Consider the following 12,521-nt stretch of genomic DNA (forward strand, 5'->3'; position numbering starts at 1 on the left):
GGCCTACTCTAGCTACAAGGGAGTCTGGGAAATATGGGCTTTTTAGCTGAGCAGTTGTTGCCCTGAACAATATTGGGATTTTTTAAAAAAAAATAAGGAAATAGAGCAAAATACCATGTATCTGTCACATGGTATTCTTGTCTTGTTCCTGACTTTAAGGGGAATTTACAAAAATTTTTTCTTTTAGAGATGAAGTCTTGCTTTGTTGCCCAGGCTAGAGTGCAGTGGCATGATCACAGCTTACTGCAACCTCCAACTCCCAGGCTCAAACAATCCTCCTGGCTCAGCCTCCCAAGTAGCTTGGCTAATTTTTTTTATTTTTTGTAGAGATGGAGTCTTGCTGTGTTGCTCAGGCTGGTCTTGAACTGCTGGCCTCAAACAATCATCCCACCTCAGCCTCCCAAAGTGCTGGGATTACAGGTGTGAGCCACTTCACCCAGCCAGATTGCTAGCTTCTCAATGAATAGGACCTCGTTTTATTTTGTTTGTATATCCCAGAATGTCTGTTACATTGCTTTGAAAATTACTTGTAGTGTATGAATGAGTGAACCAGCCTGTCACCCAGAAGGTGAAGACCCTGGGACAGAAGAACAAGAGAAATTTGCCTTCGATTTTTTTCTGCTTGGGAAGAAAGAGAGAAGGCAAACCAGACAGAGCTCCTGTGATATCCATTGCCCAAATTTTAGGTGGCGGAAAGGCCCCTCACTGAGAATTTTGGCCAAGGAAAACATTTTGTACCCCTGTGCTTTGCTCACTCACCTCTACTCCAGTAATGTGTTGCAGCAGCAAGGGAGGAGGTTTTTATCCTTTGCTGATGTGACTGGCTGCAAAGCAGTTTATATGGATCAGTAGACAATTTTGATTAGTGGCATATCATACATTGACACAAATGTAAGTTTTCACTTTGCGGGATGTGTTGCTTGTGAAACAGATGAAAGAGAAATAGATGCAGTATTTGAATGTTTGGTATTGTGTTCTTTTTCAGTTAAATCCAGATGTAAATGTTTTCCAGCGGAAATTTGTGAATGAAGTTAGAAGATGTGAAGAAATGGATCGAAAGCTTCGTATGTGTATTTTGGTCTTGTAAAATGTTCCTTTAATGAATCATTTGTCTTGGATTAGAGACATTAACTAGTCCTCTTAATAAAGAAAGAAAATACTATAGGAGAAAAAGAAAAGAGGAAAAATTCTACAATGACGATGTTAAGATTAATTTCTTGTATACAAATAGCTTTTATGGTATTTGGGCTGGGTTGTGCTTAATGGAAACAATAGGTTGCAAGCTAAAAACAATGTAGTTATTTATTTATTTATTTTTTTGGGTGAGATTTTAATAGCAGAACTACATTATAGAATTCTGAGAGAAAGGACCCAGCGCACCATCAGTTTTAGATGTCAGCAGAGCCACCTTTTAGTTTGATCTATTTATGAGAGAGGAAACTGACATTTACTAAGGTCCTGTTGAGGGTTAGCTTGCTCACGGCCCTTATTTCATTCATTCCCCACAACATTCCTTCAAGATGAGTGTTACCTCATTTAATGATTGAGAAAGCTAAGGACCAGAGAGGTTTAGTGACTTGCCCTAGAGTATAAGCAGCTGTGATGGAATCAGTATTTGAAGCTAGGTTGTTCTGTCCGGCTCCAAACCCATGACCTTGCCACCCTACTTAGCCAGCTTACAGTTAACTGATAGGTGAATTTGGTCCCCACTCTAAAAAGAAAGTTAGTATTGTCACTTGAAACACTTTTTTCTTCTGGTGTTTTGGGTCCTTATTACATGTAGTTCCCCTTTTTTATTTTTATTTTTTATGTTTAAAACTGGCCTGATCGTCTCAAATTTAGTGAACGCTTTTCAATCTGGGGTTGTCGCACTAGTGTGTTAAGTGTCAAGTATTCAACTGAGTTACACCCTTCATGTGTAGCTCTGCTTTGCCAACAGTATCTGCAACCAGAAACGTACTGTGTGTGGGGTGCAGTGGCAGAGGGTGGAGAGTTGAAGCAGATGAAGGCTAGTGTTACGGCCAGAAGAGGGAAGGAAGGCACTTGGGGGATGACCGCCCTTTTTGGAGTAGCTTTACAGAGTGTGAGGTTGGAGAAAGAGGGATGTGGAGAAAAAGGATGCTTCTTTTATATAAAAGTATCTTAGAATGAAACTCTTTGTAGCCAGGTTTTGGATCTTGTTTTTTGCCTCAAATAATGGCAGTTTCAGGTGTGTGCAGCTAGACATCAATGTTTTGACTCTATCATTTTAGGATTTGTTGAAAAAGAGATAAGAAAAGCTAATATTCCAATTATGGACACTGGCGAAAACCCAGAGGTGCCCTTCCCCCGGGACATGATTGATTTAGAGGTAAGCAGTTCTTCTGAAAAAGCCAGATAAGTTTCTTTCTACTTAAATGCAGAAATTACTTTCCATGGTGGTTGGAGAGTAGAGTAATTCTTGTTAACTTTGTCAGCATCGTCTATTGATTTTAAGTTTTTTGTAGGTGTGATTGAAGTGAATCCTCTTTCTTTTGACATCAAATAGTATTCAAACCAGTATCATATGTCACTGAACAAATGTTTATTGGCTTATTGAAACTTTATTAGAGTAATGTTAATTTATCTAGTAGTTTATTAATCTTGTATACTAAATGAACAGCCAGTGGGCTTTTTGATAATTATTTTATCCAACTGAAACCCTCTAAGAGATTTACCAAGTGTACAGTAGAATCTATAAACAAAGACTATTTTAAGCAAAAAATTTTCATAAAGAAAATTTCAGCCAGACGTTATGACTCTTGCCTGTAATCCTAACACTCTGGGAGGCCGAGGCAGGAGCATCACTTGAGTCCAGGAGTTTGAGGTTGCAGTGAGCTGTGATGATACCACTGCACTGTACCTGGGCGACAAAATGAGACTGTCTCAAAAATTAAATTAAATTAAATTAAATTGCTCTGGTAAAACCACAGTATTTGCTGAAGAGGGGTAAGATATTTTTGAATTGCCAGTGTGCAACAGTTCTGTGGGATGAATTCTTTTAATGTCTTTCAGAGCAAGCATATCGAGTTTAGCTTGAGTTTTCTTTTGTTCCTCTAGGCCAATTTTGAGAAGATTGAAAATGAACTGAAGGAAATCAACACAAACCAGGAAGCTCTGAAGAGAAACTTCCTGGAGCTGACTGAATTAAAATTTATACTGCGCAAAACTCAGCAGTTTTTTGACGAGGTCAGACTATTGTTTCTTTTAGTATTTGAGCAGCTGGTATTACACTTGTACAAGTGGGCCATATTTTTATTCCAGTAATTATTTTAATTTGCTATTTTGGAAGCAGTACCATTTTTGCACCCTTCTTTAGTTGAAGAAATGTCAGATTATGTTCCATTTTTCATGCAGTACACAGCCAGCCATGGTTTTGTATTTTTTCACATCTTCTGCAATTTTTCATCTCAAGATGGGGAAAGGAACCCTGAAGTAGTTGTGTAAACATAGTTGGTAAAAATTTTTACATTATATTTATGCTGACATATTATAAGGTAAGTATATGCTTAAGGTTAAAGTTGAAGAAACAAACATTTGGTTATACACAAAATTATAAACAGGTTTAAACACCAAGCCTTTTGTCAGCAAACTTTTTATTTTATTGTCTGTTTTCTTATTAGCCTTTGAGCACAGTTTTTAGTACTTCAGATAGCACATGTCATACTAATTTTTCAAGAGTTTTCTATTGTGTTGTATGGAAATATTGTAGGATGCTTGTTTAAAACTCCTGGATTTTCACAGCAACTTAACTGCATTACCTTATAGGGAAAAATCTTATTAAGTTCCTGGGGTTAAAAATATAGGTGACTAAGTTGACAGCTTGCTGAGATGACCCCATGGAAAGGATTTGGAGCAGGGCTTCTAGAAGACTTCCTTCTCCAAATTGAAGCTTTCAACCTGAATGTGGTTTTTCTGATGACTTAATGTATGAGTAACTGTCTTTTTGACAGATGTCTTTGCCACCAGATTAACAATATTAGACACTTCAGAGACCATTCTAGTCACTGTTTAGTGTGCCTTCCCATAAAGTTCCTTATTTCCTTCACTCAACAAAAAAATTTAGCAAAGCTTTTAAATATAGAGGGCCTGTTTTAGTTAGGATCTGATATGTTCTCAGTTTTACTTTTAACTTTTGCCTTTTGAGGAGAGATCATTTCTCCATAATTCTCTAGGTTGGAGCAAGGGTTCTCCCACCAGCAGCACCAGTAGCCTCACCTGAGATGTTCTTAGAAATATAAATTCTCAGTCCCTACCCCACACCTGCTGAACCAGAAACTGGGGGTGAGGCCCAGCAGTCTCTTTTAACAAGGTGATTCTGAGGCATGCTAGTTCAAAAACTGCCGGGCTAGAGAACGTCTGTTGAGGATGTGATACATTCCTCAATAACTAAGGATTTGAGGCAGAGAAGCCATGCTAATTAAAAGTATCTGCTGGGGCTGGGTAAAGGGAGAAAGCTCATATGAATTTAATTGCCTCGTCCTCCCAAGAATCAGAATCTGCTTATATATCAGTAGAGTTTTGTTGTGAATAGTTAGCTTGCTCACTAAGTTGAGAATTTTGAGACTGGTGGTGACTTCTTTCGCCAGTCCCTGATATCATCGCATTGAAGGGTGTGGGGCACTGTGATTAATTCTTTCCAAGTGTTTAAGGTCTTTTGCAACAGGCATGGACACTTGTGCCATATGGTTTTAATGAATAAGTAATCTGGAACTCCAGCATGCTCACTGCCTCATTGTATTTCGATTCATTAATTCACCAAGCATATAATGAGCACCTACTCTTTGTGAGACATGGGATGAGTAAGACATGGTCCCTGTGTTCAGGGAATGTATCATTTAGTCATATCAGGAAACATCCCTGAACACAGCGCCTCCATATGCTCACAGATGTGTGCTTTTCCAAGTGCATCCCCTCTGCTGCCTGCAGATCCAGTACTGTAGACCTGGTCTCATGGTCGAAACTCAGATATTTTAGCATAATTTGAAGCTTAATTCTTTTATCCCCCATTTTTCTACCCTTTTCATGTATACCCTTTAGTTTACTACAGGGATGTTGCTGTGATACCTGAAAATGTTTTTCAGGACCTCCTAAGTTTACAGATTGTCATGGGCTTCCTACATTCTGGTTCATTTTAGGAGAAATTCTGAATAAAGACTGACAAATGGACTCTCTTAAAGGAAACAATTATTTAAACTATTAATTTTTCAATTTAAAAAGATAGTACAAATAAAATAAAACACTTGGAAAGATGATAAAAGATTTTAAAATCATAAGTTCTGGATTTAGGAGTTTTATCTTGTGACGGATAAGTCTAAGCACTTAATGTCCATCCTGAGAAGGCAGACTCTAAGTCTTCATGACCTTCATGCCCTATCCAAGGTGGATTGTTTTCCCCAATTATACAAAACATTCTTTTTTTTAAATCTCTGGACGTACTTAGAGCATGAGGCCTTGGCTAGGAGAGGTTCTCATGCTGTGTTTGTCATCAGTTCCCCTTTCATTCCTAGAATCCTCAGCAGAGTCTTCTGGCAAGAACCCCTCTGCCTTGTGTGTTTTCGCCACTATTGAGCAGCCTCGGCCAGGTCCCTTTCCCTAGACCTTGCCCAGCAGCAGTCTCAGGTGTCACTGCCATGACTAGAGTGACCGCGTCTGTGCATGGGAGTGTGCGCTTTAAATAATGCAAAAGATAAGGAAACTTGGGGCCCTCAGTTGTCAGAAACTCAGGGTTTTTCATGAGATTTTCTTCCATGCCTGAAATTGTAATGTTCGCAAATGGCCTAAAACACTACCAGTTTTAGACTCTTCTTTTTATGATTTGGTGAATACAATCAATAATTCACAGTTAGCAGAAAATGGCTAAATCAGAAAATGATTCTTTCCATATTTAGGCATGGGGTTATGATTGGCAGGGTGTATAGAAGGGGAAAAGCAAACATATATTGAATATTCTTAGGATTGAAGATGATTACAAGTTCGACTTAGCCATTTCTTATCCAGAGCGTTTAAAATGACTTGTTAATGATTATCCTTTTCTCAGTCTTCTTGCTTATGAAGAACTTTAAGAGCTGGAGAGATTTCTCTGCATCTTTTACCATAAACAGCATAACATATGAGAGCATAAAGAAGACTGGAAAAGTAATGGTTAATGGCATGCAGATCCTGCTTTCCTTTCCTTCTGAGTTTTCCATCCATCTGCTTTCTTTGTCTTTCTTTCCCATCTGCCATCTCCTTTGGGGCTTGGGTGAATGCCTTCAGTGATTAAATGAAATTTCTTTCTCAATGTAGATGGAAATAACAGTGTTTGTTTAGGTAATTGACGTAGCTTGAATTGGATGTGCTTCTTGTGCTTAAATGCTGTAGAAACAGAGCTGAAGTGCTGCTGCTTCCTTTTCGTAAGGCGTGGTTTTCAGTATTCGGGATGGGTAAAGGGGTTAAACCAGAGGGCATAGTAAGTAATGTAGGGGAACATTGGCTGTGTTGTTATTGTATTAGAGAAACAGGATACTCTAAGATTGAGATACTCAGCAACATGGTTTTCGATATTGTTTTAAAGGCCCTCAGTAGTTCTCGTCAATCCTACTTGTCCCATCAGGCACGATTGTATTGAAAATTTGTTAACTCTCCTCTCTAAGAGTTAGGATTCTTATGCATTCAGTAGTGAAATGAGTAATTAGAATATTATTGCAAGTTTCTGTTTAATTTTAATTCTGCTGGTTTTTTATTCTCAAAGAGTCCCAGAATAGTCTAGTTGCTAAGTGCTGGTTGCAGTTCTCTCAGTTGTCTGCTTTAGAGTACACGTGTTTGCGCTGATGCTTAGGATTTACTTAAACCAGGTCTTGTGAACCACGCAGGCAAGCAGGAGGGGTCTCGTGAGTAGCAGTCAGTTCCACTGGTCGTTGCCAAGGGATAATCCAAGAACAAATTGCAATGTGTAGTCATTTGGATCCTGAAAACAAGTTGCTTGCAGTTAGCTGATTTGATTTCAAGTAGAAACAAAAGAACCCCCTCACTTCCATGTGACAGCAAGTGGTAACTGGTGTCGCAGTTATCTTATCTTAAACTTTTCCAACCTCATGACATTATTTCTCTGCCCTTCTAGTGTACATCGTGCCTGGGTTTCCTTTTTTTGGTTTTGTTTTGTTTTTCGTTTTTGATTAGCATTGATCCTCACTTTCCAAGACAATTGCTTTCACTTTTTTAGGCCTTTAGACTTATCATCTGGTTTATACTCAATTTTTTTCCCTTTTTTTTTTGTTAAATTTATGGTCCTATGGTTTCTATAAGGGAGGTTCCCTTGTGGCATTTTTTGATAGCGTGGTTGACAGGAGTAGAATCAAATTGAAATTTGAAATGAGAATGATAGAGAAAATTTCTCCTTTTTGTTTTGTTTTGCTTTTGCGAAGGAAGATTGTTCTGGCATACTTCTAGTCTTTGGTCAAACAAATAGTCCATGGATTTTAAAGTTGGGGAGATGAGGCAGTGTAGCAGCTGATTGGACTTTATGTTTTAGGGCAGCTTCTCCTTTCGGATGAGGGTAAAGAGTGCTGGGATGAGTTGGTTAGAGAGAGGCTAAGAACTACAGATCTAGGTGTGGGAAGATCCTTCTCCTCCTTCATTTCATTGTATAAACTGCCCTGGTGGAAATCATTTTAAATCTAATCAAGTAAGCCAGCCCAGGAGCTCTAGATTGGTTTACTGTCTGTTGCTTTTTCTTCACTTTACTTGGTTCTTGAGCTGTGTTCTCGAGAATCCTTCAACTGTAAAGCCTATGTGAACTTTTTAATATTTCTAGATTCCTAGTTAGAAAATAGGACATTCAGAGATGTTTTCACTTTTACTTCCTTTTATGGATGAAATGGAGGCCCAGGCCTGCCCAGCTATTATACCTCTTATCCTTTTGAAGAAAGAAATACTTTTTAAATCTGATGGTTTGGAGCATTTTATACATGACCATGCTGAAAGTTCTCATGTTCTGAATTTTTTTTTTTTTAATAATTTGTTTTTTTCTGAAATTTTCCATTTAATATTTTTGGAGTTCTGAATTCTTAAGGGCCTGGAAAACCTAGATATCTGGAGATGCCCCTTCTGTTTTTCTACAGATCACACAATGTTCTAGACACTGACAGTGCCTTGCTTCTTCCTTAGAAAGAGTCTCCATCTTTCGCATTCTCACACAGGGGAAATTCTAGTTTGTAGCTGCCTAGAATTAAATGTTGAGAGTATCTGCAGAGCTGCTTCATTTTTGCATGAAAGGGAGAGACATTTCAGCTTCCTATCCATATGCAAAGATATTTCCTGGGACTTTCGTGGTTCATTCAGGGAAATGTAGGAGAGAAAATGGCTTCCACCAAGTAACAGATTTATACATGTCACCATCATGTAATTATTTTTCTTTTATTCCTTATTTCTAAAACCATTTCCCCAGATGCTTTACTGGGGCAATTATGCTTTCTTTACCTTGGATTATTTTCTTTGTTTTCTTCCCCTGTTCTTCCTGTCTTCTTTTTGTGGGTGTGTCTTATCTTTATTGGTGGTTTTTTTTCTTTTTCATCCTTATTTTCTGAACCTGTCTCCTGGTTCCTCGTTCCCTGCATGCCACTAACTATTTTCATTAGATATTAATTGATTTGTGAATTCAGGCTGAATTGCATCATCAGCAGATGGCGGATCCAGACCTGTTGGAAGAGTCCTCATCCCTCTTGGAGCCAAGTGAGATGGGAAGAGGCACGCCTTTAAGACTTGGGTAAGTCCCACTTCAGCCTTTCTGTACTCAGTGGGTCGTGTTCATGTTTGCTGTTCAGAAGAGCAGTAAGGCTGGGGACTCACTTGCTACTGGGGTGCGTCCTCTTCTGAGCCTGTTGAGAGGTGGTCCTAAGTCCCTGTGGATTCAGTTCCTGAGTTACTCTGCTCTCTGCTTGGTGCAGAAGTGAGACCAGGAATAAGATTCTGGCAGCCCTTGTGACATAACAACACGGTCTCATGTGTTTAGTAGTCTTTGCCCCTCTCCTCTCACCTCCCTTCTTTGTCTTAAAACAAAGACAAATCCCATGATGTGGAATACAGTTCACAGTCTGCCTTTTCTTCCCACAGCTTCGTGGCTGGTGTGATTAACCGGGAGCGCATCCCTACTTTTGAGCGCATGCTTTGGCGGGTGTGCCGGGGAAATGTGTTCCTGCGACAGGCTGAAATCGAGAACCCCCTGGAGGATCCTGTGACTGTAAGACAAGGAGATTGTGTCCTGGGGAGTAGGTCTTTACAGGGAGCCCGGAGCAGTAATGTAGCATGGGGCCACCTGAGTCAGCACCTTCCACAGGGGAGCCCTGGTGTTTATCTCTGCTTTGGTATGGGAGTTTGCAAGACTGCTCCTTTCCTCTGACTTTACTCCCATCATATGTACACATATGATGTACAATGGCATATATGTATGAATATTTTCAAGCTTTACCATGTAGGTTTTATTTTAATTGGTAATTTCTTTCCACTTATTTTAAACTTTAGCTTTATATATTTTCTGTTATCGGTATAAGACTGAAAGAAAATTTGCCTTTTATGAAAATCAACTTAAAGCAAGATATCTGGTTCCAAATTTGGTAATATCCATGTATAAAAAGAGAAGGAGAGATTTCCTAAACTGTGATCTTTATAAGCTGATGAAATTTTACTTGGTAAGGTTTTTTTTTGTCTACTTGTTTGTTGGAAGAATCAGAAACTTAGTTTAAGAATATATATTGTGTAAGATGGGGTGGTCTTCCCTACTCAGTGCTTTGGAAAGTAGGAGCAGCCTAACATCTTGGCATTTGACATAATGGGACAGAATTTATGACCTAAGCCTACATGGGTATGGTAAGTCCTGATTTCAGGGATTATAAGCAAAAATTAAATGTACTTCAGAAATTTTACTTTGCTTTTGTACTAGTATTCTTTAGAAGCCTGGAGTTGGTTTTCCTATTCTAAATTATCTTGTGAATTTCTTTTCTTTTTTTTTTTTTTTTGAGACAGAGTCTCACTCTGTTGGGGCTAGAGTGCCATGATGTCAGCCTAGCTCACAGCAACCTCAAACTCCTGGGCTCAAGCAATCCTCCTGCCTCAGCCTCCCGAGTAGCTGGGACTACAGGCATGCGCCACCGTGCCTGGCTGATTTTTTTTTATACATATATATTTTTAGTTGTCCAGCTAATTTCTTTCTATTTTTTTAGTAGAGACGGGGTCTCACGCTTGCTCAGGTTGGTCTCGAACTCCTGAGCTCAAACGATCCACCCACCTTGGCCTCCCAGAGTGCTAGGATTACAGGCGTGAGCCACCACGCACGGCCGTGAATTTCTTAAATTAGTGTTCTTTGCTCTACCTAAGAAGAGAAATTGAATTGTGAGATTTCTCGGATTGGGTGGGTCATGTGGCCATATGGCTTTTATCCTCCATACTGAGTAGAAATGTGGTGACACTTAGGGTAAATCCCTCTGCCTACAGAGGTAGTTTTACAATCTTATTGAAGGCTGTCTTGGGTTGTAAAAACATTGCAGTCTACAGTCACACCCAGTATGGAGCTGTTCTCAGGAATATTCAGTCAAGTTTCCTCTTGGCAACAGAAAGATTATTTTATCAACAAATCCAGGAAAAGGGGCCCTGGATGTCTGTAACAGAGCAGCTGCCCAAAGAATGGGCCCTAGTTTAGCCTGGAGAATTTAGGGATTTAAGAGGCTGGAGCCTCATTTTCTTTAATTCTCATCCCCTTTTATCCTTCTAAAGTTTTGTTTGGTTTCTTATTATAAAACCATCACATGCTCTGTACATATATGAGAAAATACAGCCAACCAGAGATGATCCTGGTTAACACTCTGTATACCTTATTTATCAGGTCTTCCTTCTAGTCCTTGCATTTTACTCCAGGTGTAAACTTGGTATTTGGAATGGATTGCCTTCCTCCCTGCCCCATGCAGTCTAAATTAGCATGAATCATGAGATTCTGCGTCAGCCTTCTTCCCAGTAACTCAGTTCCTTGTAGTTATTCAGCCCATTTTTTCTATGAATTTCTAAGCCCTGAACAGAGAGAAACGGCTTCTTTCTATTTTCTCTCCTCTCTCCTCCTTATGTCATTCAAGCAATGTAAGATTTAAAGTTGAATTGGTAAATAAGGCTAAGTAGTGCTAGGAGGAACACATCTTAGCTTCTCTGTCAAGCGCCTGGTTGAGTCATAAGACAAATAGAGAAAGATTTTTGTGGATAGGGCAGATGTTCTCGTAGTAAAGTTTAAGAAATGGAGTGAGGGTGGTGGTTAAAGTACAGGACTGCCATCTCCTTAAAAGATGCCTTTTGTTCCTATATCACCACAAAAGTTAGTTATTGAAGAAGTTTTCATCCAGGTTTAGAAGCCTGAACTCTCGGTGTTTGATTCTGGGGCCTAGGGCGACCACGTGCACAAGTCTGTGTTTATCATTTTCTTCCAAGGCGATCAGCTGAAAAACAGAGTCAAGAAGATCTGCGAAGGGTAAGACAAGAGACATGCCAGGCTGTGGCGCTTAACTGTTGGGCTTTAGAATTCAGAATAGTGAAACACAAATCCTTTTTTTTTTTAAAGTTACCCAACTAGCAACCTTTATTCTCTCTCCCTCCCTCTCTCTGTCTCTCTCTCTCTTTTTTTAAAGAGACGGGGTCTCACTCTGTTGCCCAGGCTGGAGTGCAGTAGCACAGTCATGGCTCACTGCAGCCTCGAACTCCTGGGCTCACACATCTTCCTTAATCTACCTTGACATGGTGAATATGTCTTTTAATAATGTTAGAGCTAACAATAAACAATTAAAAATAGCCTAAGTTCATTTTTAAAAGTACCATCAAAACTACGATTTCCTTTCCTTGGGAACAAATAATTTTAAGGACTCTTGGTTTATAAATGCCACGTTATTCTGGGACAATAGGTCTACATACCCAGCATAGTGCCATAGGCACTGTGTCCCTAAATTTTCTGAAATTCTGCCTTAGTGACAGAATTTTTTTCCATGCCATTTTTCTCTAATAATTTATCATATAATTTGCTTTACTTTTTTTTTTGTTTTGTTTTCTTAAAATATGACATTTGAAGAATGTTTTGTTTTCAATCTCAAGAGAATTGCATAGCTACAGAGAATGTCAAGATAGTTCAAATGTTGTTGCTCTATCTGCAGGCAACTTCACATAAATAATTAGCGTTACTTTAACACATCAGTCTGACCTAATCCTGTTTTGGTTCTAGTAAATTAGGATTACTTTCAGAGATTATTTAAATTGGACAGGCTAAGAAACCATGACGTTCCTAAAGCCATGTCTGTACATTCCAGGTTCCGAGCCTCACTCTATCCCTGTCCTGAGACACCACAGGAGAGGAAGGAAATGGCTTCCGGAGTTAACACCAGGATTGATGACCTCCAAATGGTATACAGAGGGCTGGCGGGGATTTGTTTTTGTGAAATACTACAATAGAAGACCATTCTTCTTCCTTGAAACGCTGATAGATTATTAGGTACCTG

The 12,521-nt window shown here is 39.2% G+C and overlaps 1 protein-coding gene across 3 annotated transcripts in view; it reads left to right on the forward strand.

Moving 5' to 3' along the window:
- ATP6V0A1 (ATPase H+ transporting V0 subunit a1) overlaps positions 1-12,521 on the forward strand; it is a 51,721-nt gene that overhangs the window by 9,231 nt on the left and 29,969 nt on the right. For 2 of the 3 annotated variants that reach the window (XM_069482559.1, XM_069482560.1), the window contains exons 3-9: positions 986-1,064; positions 2,253-2,350; positions 3,079-3,207; positions 8,661-8,764; positions 9,112-9,238; positions 11,424-11,506; positions 12,333-12,426. In XM_069482559.1, coding sequence (XP_069338660.1) covers positions 986-1,064; positions 2,253-2,350; positions 3,079-3,207; positions 8,661-8,764; positions 9,112-9,238; positions 11,424-11,506; positions 12,333-12,426 — 714 coding nt within the window. The remainder of the gene's footprint in view (positions 1-985; positions 1,065-2,252; positions 2,351-3,078; positions 3,208-8,660; positions 8,765-9,111; positions 9,239-11,423; positions 11,507-12,332; positions 12,427-12,521) is intronic. The other variant, XM_069482561.1, reaches the window with a different exon arrangement.

The sequence above is a fragment of the Eulemur rufifrons genome, chromosome 9 (assembly GCF_041146395.1).
Source record: "Eulemur rufifrons isolate Redbay chromosome 9, OSU_ERuf_1, whole genome shotgun sequence".
NCBI lineage: Eukaryota > Metazoa > Chordata > Mammalia > Primates > Lemuridae > Eulemur > Eulemur rufifrons.